Source organism: Dicentrarchus labrax, unplaced genomic scaffold (assembly GCF_905237075.1).
Source record: "Dicentrarchus labrax unplaced genomic scaffold, dlabrax2021, whole genome shotgun sequence".
Classification (NCBI taxonomy): Eukaryota; Metazoa; Chordata; class Actinopteri; family Moronidae; genus Dicentrarchus; species Dicentrarchus labrax.
In genome coordinates this window covers 16,202,754-16,218,271 of record NW_026136723.1, presented here as the reverse complement: position 1 = coordinate 16,218,271, position 15,518 = coordinate 16,202,754, and the positions used below count along the sequence as shown (strand labels likewise).

At 40.1% G+C, this 15,518-nt stretch overlaps 2 protein-coding genes across 7 annotated transcripts in view; both read left to right on the top strand.

The window, feature by feature from the left end:
* Positions 1-422: 422 nt before the first annotated feature.
* si:ch211-215i13.3 (brain and acute leukemia cytoplasmic protein) lies at positions 423-3,793 on the top strand. Of its 3 annotated transcripts, none has more exons than XM_051391137.1 (3): positions 423-784; positions 1,051-1,195; positions 2,437-3,793. In XM_051391137.1, exons 1-3 carry the CDS (start codon positions 646-648, stop codon positions 2,657-2,659), a joined length of 507 nt encoding a protein of 168 aa, XP_051247097.1. In that variant the 5' UTR covers positions 423-645; the 3' UTR covers positions 2,660-3,793. The 3 variants fall into 3 exon arrangements, with proteins under 3 accessions (XP_051247097.1, XP_051247099.1, XP_051247098.1); XM_051391139.1 differs by having other exon boundaries at positions 1,051-1,175; positions 2,440-2,649; XM_051391138.1 differs by having other exon boundaries at positions 425-784; positions 1,051-1,175; positions 2,437-2,649.
* Positions 3,794-7,433: 3,640 nt separating this feature from the next.
* The window catches only part of spire1a (spire-type actin nucleation factor 1a), a 29,535-nt gene continuing 21,450 nt past the window's right edge, over positions 7,434-15,518 (top strand). For 3 of the 4 annotated variants that reach the window (XM_051391127.1, XM_051391128.1, XM_051391126.1), the window contains exons 1-2: positions 7,435-8,013; positions 12,036-12,067. In XM_051391127.1, coding sequence (XP_051247087.1) covers positions 7,668-8,013; positions 12,036-12,067 — 378 coding nt within the window. In that variant the 5' untranslated portion in view covers positions 7,435-7,667. Of the gene's footprint in view, positions 8,014-12,035; positions 12,068-15,518 lie in introns of all 4 variants that reach the window. The other variant, XM_051391125.1, reaches the window with a different exon arrangement.

Below are 15,518 nucleotides of genomic sequence, written 5' to 3'. Positions count from 1 at the left end.
CTTATATCTGCGTACAACTACATTATAGTGTAAGTTTTAACACTATAATGTAGTTGTACTCTTGTATTATTCTTAAATTGGATCCTCATTAGCGTTCACAAAGTGGCTGCTATAGTCTTCCTGGGGTCCACACAGAAACAATAACAATACAAACAAACAGCAATAAGACAGGAAAATGGAAAGCAAGGTAAATGTAAACCTCAGAAACTAAGTAAAACGATTCTACACATGACATAATAAACAAGGAAAAACAAAACGAAACTATTTATTATACGTTCCTATACAGAATACTAAATAATAAGTGTCCCATGATTTTAATTGGTACCATTGCATATTTGTATGATGATGATGCTGATTTCCCTCCCAGCCAATCAGCGGTCAGCCTGGATGCAGGTTTCACTCCCCCCTCTCCCCTCCCCTCCGGGTGACGCAGATACCTCCGGTGTGTGTTAATGTTGGTCAGCTGCTGTCTGTGGAGAGCAGCATCACCCTCCAGCAGCAGCAGCAGCAGCAGCAGCAGCAGAGACTGATGATGGAAACGGAAACACGGTTGGAGCTGCAGTAGAGATCCGGAGAGGAGGATGCTGCGGCGGTTGTGAGGCAGTCCGAGCCGTGTTTAGCCCGTGTCAGCTGCACCTGCCGTGGATGATTTTCCCGATGGGTTGTGGGGGGAGTCGGGCGGACGCGATCATCGAGCCGAGGTACCATGAGAGCTGGACCAGAGAAACGGAATCGACGTGGCTTACCAACACGGACGTAGAGACCTCTTTACCAGTAGCCACCAGTAAGAGCATCCGTCGCCTTCATTTGTCTGTTTTAACCAGAAAATGCATGTATCTAAGGCCAAATTACATCCAAAATGTACACAAAAATGATAGATTACAACAAATAGGGCTCATAAAGAAGCTAAAGGATCCACTCAAAACACATCTACTAGCTGTCAACTCCCTGACATAGCAGTGGTTTTTTATATTTGTCATTGTTTTATTGATTCAGGACCAGAATCTGGTTTTAAAGTGATAACCAAAGCCTTTATCTGTCCTCCGAAAGGTAAAGCTCTGGAGGCCAGCCTGAGGGAGAAGAGGATGGTGACCACAGGCACCCAGTGTGGGAAGCAGGCCCTCACATCCACTGGCTCCAACCACCAGAGGAGACCCAGACGCTCCCTGACTGATGTAGGTGTCAATGGTAGCAGGTATTGGCATGTCTGACTACTAAATATGAGCACCAGCAGCCTATCTTTACTTCTTATGTGCAGTCTGTGCAAGTCCTTCTGTCAGACTCCGGTTGTCAGTAGTTCTCAGTGTAGTTACAGTGAGTGCAGGGAACAGCAGGTAAGTCAAACAAATCAAAATCAGGCAACAATTAAAACAACAAGTTGAAAAATGATACTTAGAAGGAGGAAGGACAGATAAGCAGATATGTCTTGTGATCTGAGACGATACCAGCAAGATTAACTCCATGAAATAAGTCTGTAGAGATACGATTGAAGTTTGCCCAGAATGGCTTTAATACATTTACAGGCAACATTTAAATACACATATAGACATTCACAGACAAAGATAAGCAACAGTATTATCCTCAGGCTAGAGCTGATCAACCATACAGAGTGTGGATGGACATAACAGTGTCACTGTGTACACTGTATGCTATTAACTTGCACTATTATTGATGAAATGAGAGGATTTGCTACTTATATGGCAGGAAACTGGCTATATTTGGGTTTTTTTTCCCTGACATTTTGTTGACTAAACGATTAAAATAAACTGTAGATTCATCAAGAATGGAAAAAAAATATTAGTTGCAGCCTTATTCCAAAGTGTGTGGGCTGTCACAGCTTAGTCATTTAGTGAACTAAAGTGAATGTCTTTGTGTTTTGGCCTGATTACAAAGTAAAATTAATCGATAATAAAAAGAAATTGTGCATTTCTGAACGAATAGAGTATATGTACAAGCAGAATAGCGCTTTTTCCTAAATATCTTAAATATGGATGTATTTTTCAAGGACAGTGAACACAAAAGTGGAGAACAATTAGTAATATGAAAATGATTCTTCTTCTAACCATCTGCTTCCCTAATCTTTTATCTTGAGAGCTAACGTACACTGTTATATGCTCCGGATGTATAGACACTTTTCATCTGCATGTTTTAAATTCAGTTTACAATCTGTTACTGAGGGCTGGGTTTGTTGTTCTTTAAAAAATGTACTTAACATTTAAAAAGACCTGAAAAATCAATTCCTCTGTCCTAAGAAATTACATTTTCACGGACTCTGAGATATTGACTGTTGTGTTTTATATATTTAACCTTCCACTTATGGGCAGGGCTTCAGTGACTCAGGTCTCAGTTGGACATCTTTGCCCACTCGCTCTCCGTCCAGTGGGATGACATTTAAATGACGTGACATTCAAAAAAATCTTACATCTTTTCTCACAGCAGACCACTCGCGACTCCAAAAGGAGGGCATCAAAGGAGGCCGGTGCTCTGTCTAAGGATGGGCAGCCTGTCAGCATCAACAGCAGTGGAGACGCCGAACCTGGGAACGTGTGCGATGAAAGATGAAGACAAGCCAAGACTCTGTGAGGAGGAAGATGGCCGGAGCTGTGAGCGGTTCACCAAGAGGATGGGGATGGTGATTTTGCTGAAAGTGTGTGGATAATGTGTCTGCGAGTGACTTTTTTGCAAGATCTCGGTCGTCGATCTCAGCGATTTACAACATAAGCACCTGCGTATGTCTCCATCCAAAGATCTCGGGATGCTGCATCTTTGTCGTGCCATTGCAAATGCATGCGTGAAGCAGAGAGTGGGTCACAAACACGTGTTCGCGCTCTCCACCATGCTTTTCTCCCATGCTTATGGTGCCGGTCAGGGATTGTGTCACTGTGTTAAGCCATTTTTAAGAAAAACGAGAACAGACCGTCCCATATGCACATGATAATCACAATCTGCACATCAAATGTTTTTTCTGTGTGGGGCCTTCCTAAGGAATCTGCTTCAGTTCTTTGTGCAAGTATATTCCTTTTGTTGTGAATGAGAAACAATAGTGTGGGAACCAATGATAATGCTGTTTAACCTCAAGTCAATGCTGTAAATGATTTTAAGAAGACCCTGAAGTGCTGTTTAGAAACTGAGATTTTGGAGGTTTGAAGCTTAAAGGTGAAGGACTGTCTTTTCCAGCCTTTGCTGATAGATAAAGAAACAAACACACCCGCATGTGCCTACAACTCATCTTGATCTGAACTGCTCCTGTTTTTATTTGTTATTTTTTACTTTGTTCAGTATTATTATATCTCCTCCAGTTCTCTTACATCTTCTTTTATGTTATATGATGTTACCCTTTATTATGACGTGTCATTTGTGTGGCTTAAGACTGATCTGCATGTGTAAATCAGTCTCCAACTGATTCAGCTTTGGTGACCAAATCTCTGGCTAAATATAATCACAAGCAAGCTGTCTGAAATAAAACATTTATCCTACCTGGTACACATGGACATAGAAAGAACTGCACTAAGAAATACATTCAGGGGATAAATGCAGATGATGAGTTGGGGTATTGAACTATTTGAAGACATTAGCTATTGGCTATTTGAAGAAAACCATTCATTTAACTTGCTGGACAGTAATTGGAAGGCAATCTATATTAAATTCAGAGTCGGACCATTAAATGCTTGTGGTAACGTGTTGCTTGTCAAATGTGTACAGGCCAACTTTTGTGATGGAAAACAACATTTTAACATACAAGATCTGCCACATTTTCTTTCTTGTTTGAATTAAACAATTAAAATGAATTAAATTTGTTGTCAGCTTCTTAAATTGTGAAACCCAGGAAGGAGTGGTACGTGCAGTCATTTCTACAGCGGACTTAATTAACAATATCAATAGAGCAGTATCATCATGCTTAATGTAATTCTTTAATAATTCATGGATGTGTTTCTGTGAGTTAAACCTTTATTGATCTCCAGCGAGGGGAAATTATACTTTAAAGACCTGGTTTAATAGTTGTAGATATACAGTTCTCCCATTCTCATATAAGTTGATTACAGTAATTTTGTTTACTCACTATTATTGTGATTTAGTCCAAAATCCTTAAAGAACATATTAGAGTGACCATCTACACAAAATAGACTTTCATTATTTTCTCATTAAATAAAATACACCACCTAACAAAACCTTTATGAAATTCTAACCCTTATGTAATCATTTTGTTTAAATTGTTGCCCTTTTAGATATTAATAATTTGGGACTTAATCAGATCTATTAGCAGCCATTAGTCTGTAAACTCTGACTGATAATGTAATATGATAAGATAAATAGTTCATGGTATATTCTGTAGTAAAAGAAGCAGCCCACTTTCGAAAGTGATAAGCACAATGTGATATTAATAACAGGCAATGGTGAAAGAAATATATGTATTTTATATATTATTGTTGGGCTACTCAATTCTAAGTAAAGTCTCTTTAAAAGTAAATTATCCTTATTATGCAGAATTGCCCCTTTCCCAGAATGTAATTAATAGGTGCATTGATCACAACCTTTGTTCTTCTACACATTAAATTCTTTATTATTATTCCATACTATGTTTTTGTCACTTAACTACTGTAAAACTTATAATATATAATATAACAATAATAGCCCTGGCGTTTATTTGCTTAAATCACTGAACTCCCCCTGCCTTTATTTGGGACAGGCGTTTCATTCCTTCCTTTAACTAAACTAACTGCTGCTTCTCTTGAGATTTTGTTCAGCAAATTTGACAACTAACATGATGATTGTGATCGCTTCAGAGGTATTTTTCCTTCTTTCTTGTTTACCATGTAAGTCAGAATGAATTAACGTTATACTTTGTTGTTGATCGTTTTCGTAAAATATAGTGAGCAATTGAATTGTAGAGAATCTATAACTGATCTAATGATGTGCAGCATGTACATATTGACAGAAGTTTAAACATTTATATTTGTGTAGGAGATTGAAACGACTTAAAACTCGCTCAAGCGCGCGACCCGTTGGGTTTTAAGAGGTTTTATACATCAAAATAATTTCTATAAAATCCAGACCTTTGGATTGGTTTATTTGTCAAAACGTGTAGCCACACCAGGCTTTTAAATGGGACCCGCGTCTATTAGGGACCCTGCTTTTATTGGAAGTTTTACGGAATTTCTACATTTTTCAACGTAGAAACCAGAAACTAAATTTAAACAAAAACATTCAGATCAATTAGTACTTTTCTGCTAGCATTCAGATTTTTGATAATTCTCATACTTTCCGAAATATTCCATGTTTTCCAGAAATTCTTCCTTATTTAATGGCCTATTTTCAGCTACTCGGCTGTGGCTCAGGAGATAGAGTGGGTCGTCCCCTAATCAGAAGGTTTGTGGTTCGATCCCCAGCTGCTCCTCCTCGTTGAGCAAGATACTGAACCTGAAAATGCTTCCAGTCGCTGTATGAATAAATATCAGTTTCTGTTGGTGATGGGGTTTACTGTCACCGGGTGAATGTGGCATGTAGTGTGAAAGTGCTTTGAGTGGGCAGACTAAAAAGTTGTGAAACCCTAGAAAGGTGATATACAAGTACAGTAGCAATTAATACTTTCAGGTAGAAACTCCATTCAAATGTTCCACACCTTTCCTTTATTTATCGTATTATTCAACTGTTATTATCTGTTAAAACTGCTAAAACGACAGTTATACATTCATTCACACACTTACTCACATTATCTGAGACTCCCATGTTAGTGTTTATGATGTGGAATGAGTTGAGCTAGAGTGGGAGACGTAACAGTCAGTGGAGAGAAGATACTCATCTTAAATGTATATCTTATTAAAATACAGTATTTTCTTCCAGAACAGTGAGACGCATCATTTCACTCTCTGTGGTTCCTCATCATGGACTGAAGGAAGGAGTCAAAGTTGGCCCACAGATGGCGCTCACACCACAATACTGACATCAGTTAGTTACCCACAACCACCCTGTGATAAACTAACAAACAATTAACAGCAGTTCTCAACAACAAATAACACATTTCCAAATGGAGTCTCATGATCAATCTGCAGCATCTGTAACGAAAGACAGAAGAAGAGACGATTGATTGAGTGTTCAATGTTTGTTTATCACATTAAACTCCAGCAATCTGCTTTCACTGAGTACATCTGCTATATGATATATGTGTGACTTCCTCTGTGGAAGCACGTCCCGGTTCCATAAAATATACTAACAATCAAAAGGAAACTGCACAAATGTTGAGAGTGCAGTTCCTAAACAAGAAATTGATGCATGAAATCACAAGTAGCAGGAGCCACAGGAACAATCATCCCTGTAGTCACACTCAATTTGGCCTTGGACAGACATGTCAGAATCAGAATCAGAATCAGAAATACTTTAATAATCCCGTGGGGAAATTACTTGTCTGCTATATCTAAATGAATATAGAGCTTTGGAAGAGCTGTAGAACATGTTCATGTTGTTGTGTAGTGTCCCACAGACCCCAGTGCTAAATCCATCCCTTCCCCCCAGCTCTGACTTACCATTTAAATCCATTAACACTCAAGTTTAAGTTGCTTTAATATCGGGAAAATCATCTCATTCCACCCTGTTTGACATCTTGTTCCATCTTTTCATTGGAGCTATATGATGTTTACACTAAGTTTAATAAAAAAAAAAAACAATTTCAGTCTGACATGTTTGGAATCTTTGGACACTTTGATAGCTCCATTAGAATTAATTTAAAGTTTACAAACCTACCTGTGCTAGGGCTGAACGATTAATCCTCTCTAAGTCACCATTCAAAAGAGAACAATTTTCAAATCACAAGCTGCCTTTTTAAACTGTAACTTACATACATTACACAATTGTAGGTGGTGGATCATTTTTGTAATTATTTATATCAGTGGTCATGGTGGGGTCGCAAGGCCTTCTTGATTTTAAGGCATGCTAGAAAACAAAAAAATATAAATGTAAATTGTCTAATACAACACTGGTCAGCTGTTAGGGACAAGAAAACACTTAATTTATGAAAAAATAAGTATACATGACTGTTAAAAAGGACAAAAAGAATTAACGTTATACTAATAATGTGGCCCTTTGCTGTGTTATATATATATATATCCTTTTTATACAATTGTATAAAAACGAAAATAATTTGCTCAAAAGAAATCTAAATCACTCCTGTCACACAAACGTCCTGCTGCTTTGAGTTCACTATTTGGGTTAATTGTACAGTTTTTATGTAATATCTATAAAATACGTCACTTATACGGAGATCGTCAACTTATTCAATGATAGAAAAATGATTTCTTAAGGAAAAAGGTAGGGAACACACCTGAGGGCGGAAGCTCTGTGGCGCATAAAATGACGATTTCCGCATGAAATTTAAATTGATGGACAGACTCAGCCTCTCTTTTTCTTTTTTTTTATTCCTCGACGAGCCTCAGCCGGTCATGCGCAGTTAACCGGCGGGCAGTGAGACCACGCGGAACGTGCTGTGTGTTGGCTGTCTCGCGCTGGAGCCGTTGGTGCTCTCCGTTCTCACCGGAGATTAAAGCAGTTGATTGGGAGGTTAACGTCTGACCGTGTCGCTGAGTGACTCTCAACATATCACCCGACAAATTCGCTTTTTTGGGGGGTTTTTTATATTTTTTTCCTTTACGTTATGTGGTTATAATGAGGTGAGGATGGCTAAACGACCGGGGACTGACGACGGGATGTTGACTTCGCCGACCATTCTCCGGGATTTCGCCGCCGATGTGAACGCCGGGGACGTGAACATGGACTGCGGCGACGGAGCCGTTGGGGTCTCCCTGGAAGAAATCCTGAAACTGTACAGCCAGCCGATAAACGAGGAGCAGGCGTGGGCCGTGTGTTATCAGTGTTGTCGGACTTTAGCGCAGAAACATAGGAGGAAAAGCTCCAAGTCCGCCGGTGCTTCGGCTGTCGACTATCCGAGGAGGATTGAGGGACCCGCGGATGTGATGATGTGGAGAGACGGGACTGTCAAACTGCACTTTGAAGGCAGCACAGGTAAACGAACCGAGCCCCTAGCCAGGTGTTTGGATCCACTAAAAACATCTGTCTGGTTGTGAGAGGCTGCGCAGCTGAACGACAGAGACCGATATCTCAACAGGCTGTCAACAATGAAGCATTTTTTCCCTTCACACCACTCACAGGCCAAACCGATGGAGCATCCTTACACAGAGGCCATATTGTTGTGGCTGTCTGCCTCCAGCCATGTGGTGAATTTGTTTACAGACGCCCGATGCGGTTGTTAATAATACATCATAGATCACTGCATAGCTGCTGGGGGGGATCAAAGACCTATGAAGCCGTGTTATCAATTATTAACAGACAGGGTTTGTTCTCACGACAGAATCCAATATTTGCATTATAAACACGGCTCATATTATTGCTTCAATCAGACGGGGTGTGTTAGCAGGGTTGCATCAGAGCGGCTCGCTTTCGGGGGGTTTGAATACTTTGAATTAGGCTCCTGCAGCGGTCAGTTAGCTACAGTAAACAATAAAACCATGTGATGCATTCAAACTGCAGAGCACCTTGGGTCCAGTCCAGAGTAAAGCTATACAGCGAGCATCGCGGCTACACTGAATAAGTGGCACAAAGCCAGACACAGATGAGTCATATTGCTGCTAACTGCCCCATTATTTTGTGTTGTGACATTTAGATAAAGGCACAGATTAATGTGGGAGGAGGGTCCCTTAGTACATAGCAGGTGCTATGCGTGTAGGCTGTATGCACCTGAGGTACATTAGGAAACACGGTTTAATGTAGATTAGTTAAAATAGTAAGGTATAGTAGAGCCACTCTATTGTGGTCTGCAAGGTCCACTATCATGCAGGTTTGTGGTCCACCTTCACTATTTACCTCAGAGCTGAAACATTTATAGATTCATTGTTAGATCAGTTGATTAAAAGGAAATTAATAATCAACAATTTTGAGCCTTTTGAAAGGATTTTAAAATCCCTTAAACAAACATGCCAAAATTACACTGAAACTAGTTTCTCAAATGTCAACATCTTGTATGACATTAAGTTGAAAACCCTTTTGAGCAAAACAATATGAAGATGTCACCTTTGCCACTATATTCTGACATTTTATAGACTTATTGATTAATTGTTAATGAGAGGAATAGGCAGTTTATTGACTCTATTAAAAGAGTCCAGTCCAAATGACTTAGCCCTTGCTGTCTTTTAATATTATAGCCTAGCATAGATTTACTCTTGGGATTCGAGTTAAAAGCAATCAACTGCTGGAAAGACTACCATTGTTCACGGCCCCAAGGACCGCTTGGTAACTCTGGTGTAAAATGATTCTAGATTAGATGTCAGGACTGAGAACTACAACTGAGGCCGTGTAGTGTATTTTTTTTATTTTCTTTTTTTTCAGAGCACATTTTCTATTCAAAGGGGCTTCCAGCAAAGCTTGTTTCAGAACCCAGAGTGTGTAGACAGATGTACAGAGTGTCTCAACGCCTTGTACCCTTAACTGCATGCCATTAATATGTGAGAGATATAGCTGGGAGGAAGAGGAGGAGGTGGAGGAGGAGGTGTGGCTGTCAGCATAGCTTCAGGCTCTGAGGTTATATCCTATCTCTCCTGGGAACTTTATTAGCCACCTTTCTCCTTATTTTCCCCTCCACCAGCACCGATCTCGCTTCTAAACTAACCCCTCAGTCCAGCTTTCCTCCATCTCAGCATATTTAGTTTGGTGTGTGTGTGTGTGTGTAAATCACACAATCGGTACAAACACATTCAGCCAGTTCTGCTGAGAACCTTGGCACAGCCAGAAATAGAACAAACGTGATGATTAGATCCACAGACTTTAGAAGTCTGACTGCAGATGAGTTTGTAGATTATGGGGAGAGTCCTTTGCTGCTCTTCTGGCTAGCGGCTGGGGTATTTTTGTACAGCTGTCCTGATTCTCATTAGGCCCAGCGATGAGAGAGACGTGAGACCTATTAAGCTTTCGGTAGCCCAGCGATAAGAGGTTTCTCCCCCAACAGAAAATCAATGCTTTTGCAACCTACGTATGGTCTGCACATGAGTCAGGGACCAGGTGGTCCAACACTGAGCCCTTCGAGCTCCCATGGCCGATTCTTGCTGCTTCCTCCCGTCTTGCTGCTTGTATCAAGATGTTGTCTAGAGCCACACACTGCTGCGGTGGTCAGCTAGCAAGGAATCTGAGCCATCAGAATCAGGCTAATAAGCAGCACGGAGTCCAGGTCGAGTGTTATTTAAGAGGCTGAGTGTTATTTAAGGCTCAATTGATGTGAGATTCCCGCTGCTGCTGCCGCTAGATCAATTCACATGGAGCATAGGGAAGAATATATTTACTCCCACTCCAAGTTGCCTAGAGAAGGGCCGAGCCTGAATGCTGCATCAAGATGAGACACTTGTTTGCCCCAAGATGTTCAATGATTCATACCTACAGTATAGAACAGAGGAATTTGGCGCATGCAGTATTTTAACTGGAATGTTATTCATACAGTTGATTTGGTTAATTGTGTCGTTGAATAGGTTTAAATAAGGCTGGAACTCCTCCTCTTTTTTTTTATTTATGAATGTGTTTGGAGGCCAGGGATGGGTAAAAGTTAAAACATTGCAAAGTTTAATCTGGCAGAAAAGTGCACATCTACCCATCCGTCTCTGACTCTCTGTGAAACCCTTTCAGCAGCACAGAGGTTGATGTTTCTGTTAACAGGATAGTCTGGGTGACACCGCCGGCTGCTCCAAATATGCCCTCTGTGACTTACTTTCCCTAGGACGGACAAGGGCCCTGGCCAAGCCATCTCTCCTTGGCTGCCTGGGACAAACAGAGGACCTAGTGTTTCTCAGATGAGTGTTGGTGGATGACTGTTTTTTTTCCCCCTCACGTATGTTAGCTTTAGCTCATAGTGACCTGCAACGAATTGAGCCACGCTATGAAACAAGTATTTTCCGTGAATGTCTCGCGTGCAACTACGACAGAGTAGTCCTATTTAATTGGAAATGACTCAGCACTTCCTCAATTGATGGAATTTAAACTGAAATGGCACTTGTAGTATCATTCAGATATGGCCCATCTGATCTTATCCATATGCAGTGAGCTAATTTTATACTCTGGACTGGTGATAAAGTCTGCAGATCTATCAGTCTATTTGTACTTTGACCCCTGACGTTACTCTAACCGGCACTTACCCTTTGTTCCAATCACTATTTGCAAGTCAAAGGTTAAAGTAAACTCTGTATGTAACAAATGTAATATTGTTCAGCTGGGAACTGAAAATGATTCAGTGTGGGAAAGAGATGTAATCTGTGTACTTTTGAACTCTTACATGGAAATCTAGATTTACAGATATGTTGAAAAGCCAGCAAAAGAACAAGAGATAAGATTATCAGAGCTTTTGTTTTTTTTCTTTTGTCCAATAATCGAAAGAGAAAGTTGAGGTTTTCCATCCATTTAGGTTCCTGTTAATTGTTGCATAGTTGAGAAAAGGCGTATCGTGAACTGCAAAGAATAATCAATCAAACGATCAAGGTTGAGTTGTTTCCTCCTTTATTTTAACCTTTCATTTCGAGAGGGGCTTCATGGAAATAAATGAAATGAGTGCGATGGTTAGATGTTTTTCTTCCAATTATGAATGAACAGTCACATTACTGTAACCGGCCCCTAGTGGCTAGTTCTGACACCTCAATTTGCCTCGAGCACTGTGCGGTATCTGCAGAGAAAACATAATCATTTATTCACTCGCTGGTTTTACAGTCACGTTTTAGTGCTGTCGGGTAATCATGCTTTTAAATTTAGCATTCCATTCACACTCCTGGTATGTGAAGTTTAATATTTCATGTTCTGTAACACTGTGTGAGGCATGTGTTTTCTCTGTTCACTTTAAAGATGTTTTGCATAGCTGTACAGAACACGCACATAAAAAATAATTAAGAGGGTGTGTGCGCATTGCTGATGTCTGTTAGAAACAACCACTTGCACACTAATAAGTATCCACAGTGTTTATGGGTGTGAATAACTCTCTCTCTGTTGTGTCATTGCAGAAAAATATGGATCAGCCCCTACGTCATTAGAGGTAAGTTTCACATCACAGTTGCCTTAGTCACTCTACAGTTCCAGCTGTTCTATTACACTAAGGATAGAATATGCTGTTTTTTTTACTCTTGAAAGTTTGGGATCACTTATCATGGTAACACAGACGAAACTATTTCAGAAACTGTTTCCACAGCTTGCCCACCACTGACGCTATTGGTGAGCAATTACACCACAAGTAGGATGGTGCTGCCACTGTGTCGCAATATTGTTGACTTTAGCCTTGTGAAAAACATTTTCTCTATATCGAGCCACATGGAAGAAGATATTTAGATCATTAACCATCAATGCTGGGGAAAGGTCGTGATATTTTCTTGTGCGTAGGGGCCTATTTTCTCTTCAGATCCTAGTTGGAACCTGCTCAGCAGGTACAGATGGCAGCAGGATGTGCTTTCTTGGATTATCTGTGTGTGTAGACATGCACACACAAAATAAACTTACCTCTTAATAAAAACAAACATAATTGCAGCACCTGCACAGAAAGTTGTATCCATGACAAAATATTTTTATTTGTGGGTGACGGCGGCATCCTATAAGTTAACATTTATCCAAATATAACAACATGCATTACATCTGTCCAGTGCTTTGTCCCAGAAATTGAGCCCTGACCTGTGATGCACCAAACACGAGTGAGTAGGAGTGAGCTCTGCACAAATGGTGCTCTTTATTCTGTAGTTATTGTGTGTGCCACTCTCTAATGCAGAAGGACCCTTAAAAGAGAGCACGTCTTTGTTCTTCTATTTTCGTTCATAAATGCATTACTTTTTATAATATTATACACTCAAACATCATCACCAAAACCATGTGAAGAGGACATGTGGCCAGTATCTGTTTGGTCAAGCAAGGTAGATTGTAAAACACTGGGAGCAGTCATTATGTGTACACAGACTAATTACACAGAGAGTCCTCTGTCAACTACGATCCGTCTGATCATCCTTCATGTTTGTCTTGTAGTTCATGTGATCATAGGCATGCACAGTATGTGTGTGTGTTTTTGCGTGGCTTAGTTGGAAACAGAATTCCTCTGCCTCAGCTGACAGAACCTGGATGAAATCTCATGGTTGAACAGTGGGCTGCTCAGCCTAAATCTAAGCCATTGCTTATAGCACCTTACTACGGATAAACAGGGTGTGTCTGCCTTGTTGGTTCTTTGGTAATGCATAACACAATGGTTATTTTAGTGCATTAGCGTGACAGTCTTCCAGAATCGACCATGCGGCTACACCTTGAGGCCACTCCCTTGTTTTAAAAAATGTATTTATTATTTTTTAGGCTCACTGATTGATAGGTGAAGTACAGATATAATCACTTGTCACTTGTGTGAGCTCTGTGTTAGTGTCTTTGGCTTGTTTTTCCAAATCAGATTTTGGTCACGTGTTAAAAAAACAATGGCAATGTTTGTTTCAGACTGAAATGTCTACTGTCAGCTACTAGTACAACTCAAAGTGCCCATGGCCTTAATTATGTATAACTTTAAACCTTAATATAATTTAAATGTGTGAGTTTATTTCTGCTGTAAAGTTACGGAGGTTGATCACTTCTGTAATCTGCCTCAAGTGGTCGTTGGAGGAACTGCAGTTTTTCTTCTGTGTTGGCTTCATTTGCCAGCCATGGAGGTTGCCGCTTGGTTATAATTAGCAAATGTTAGCATGCTAACATGCTAAACCAAGATTGTAAACATTATACCTGCTAAACATAGGCATGTCAGCATTGTCATTGTGAATATATTAGCATGCCAAAGTCAGCATTTAGCTGTCTATAAATACAGCAGAGAAGCTAGCAGCTCCAGCTAACAGCTATAGTCTTGTTTCAGCTGTTCTGTTTGATTTGTTTTGAATTTTGTTAGTTCTTAATGTAATTTTATGTTCTGAGAAGCTGTTGACTTTAACTGGAGCTAGAAATTTGCACGGGTGCTTCTCCTTGACCATATTATCTCCTGGTCATTTGGGGTAATTTCATTAAGTGCACACAACAACTCACACATATCACCCTTTTTAATTGATGATACACAGCAATAATCTCTCACTTTTTGGCCACAGTCCTTTGTCCCTCGTGTTTTGGCCTTTGACCAGTACCACTCTCTCTCTCACACACTACTGTGCTTCTACACACTTGAGTCTTTTGGAGCTAATCAGTAGCTTGTATTGAGTTGACCCACTTTCCCTCACTTGCACCATTGACGCTTTGTTAGGATGATCATCAGTAATGTCAAACAAGATACTGATTTGTTACTTTACATTAAAACTCTTCATGAGTTGGCTTTTCTCTTGGTGGTCGAGTATTGTCATTTTCATGGTTGGTAGTAAATATTCAGAGGACAAGAATTTGTGTGAGACGTGCACCTTCTGTTGTAGCCCTGAGGACAAGCTTAACCCACTTTGTCCTCATTTGAAGATTAAGGTGAGATTAGTTGTAGTTCGTATCCTATTACAGGTTCTCCTGTTTGTGTTTGTGTCTGCTCAGGTCTCTGTAGCTCAATTTTGGGCCAAGACAGTTAGTTTGCCAGCATCATGCACAAGGCGAAGCCTTGGATTTTAAATGGATCCTAATAGATTGATTTTAAGTTAAGGTAATCAGCAAATGACAGTTAAGGTGTTATGATCTCATTCTCCAAATAATATGGACAGATAACACCCCCAAGTTTGAAGCATTCACTCCCAGACCTGTTTTTTCTTGTTTGAAACTTACTTTCCAGATTTATATTCTTGTTATCTTCCTTCCAGATGGTTAGAGCTTACATATGTGGTTGTTTGGCTCAGATTCAGTGGAGTAGTGCATATTTTTGCATGTAAACAGTGTACAGTACGGTACTGGCTTCCACGCTGCAGCTGGTTGAACCCCTGTTCAACCAGCTGCCTGTGAGGCTTCTGTGTTTTAATGCGTGCGGGTGTGTAGAGCCTATACCAGTCACTGCAGGCAATGAGCATCATCTCTACAAAGACCGTTTCTTACTCTTGTCAGCTCTGATGTCGGACTACACATTTTAAGAGGGAGAGACGTAATTTTTTTAAACATAATTTTTAAAAATGGATTTGGAATTTTAGTAAAGATTTTTCTGAATGTGTGTTTTCACTTTTATGTAAATAAGTACATAAGTACATTGTCTGTGGCTTTTGAATTCAGACCAGTCCCCTGAAGTGACAGACTGGCACCCAGTTTGATCCCTGCGTGCCTGTTTTTACCAGTGACCTCATTGTTACATCCTGCTTTTATCCTAATCAATCAATTGATTTTTGTGACATTGACAGCTTCACTTAAAAGCACCCGTGCGGCTCATATTACAACCCAGAGGTTCAATTTCTGTCGATGCAGGGATATTCACAGCAAGCACAAAACCACAGGAATGAATTTATTAGTAGTCTAGGGCTATTTGAGTCAGGGTATTCTATTTATATCCATCACAGAAATATATTTCTCATTTCTGTGGTTCAGTC

Bases quoted from the DNA above. Each gene is read 5' to 3' on its own strand.
- si:ch211-215i13.3 (XM_051391137.1), top strand. From the start codon at position 646: ATGATTTTCCCGATGGGTTGTGGGGGGAGTCGGGCGGACGCGATCATC. The intron at 785-1,050 runs GTAAGAGCATCC...GTCCTCCGAAAG, and splicing joins CTCTTTACCAGTAGCCACCA to GTAAAGCTCTGGAGGCCAGC. The intron at 1,196-2,436 runs GTATTGGCATGT...CTTTTCTCACAG, and splicing joins GTAGGTGTCAATGGTAGCAG to CAGACCACTCGCGACTCCAA.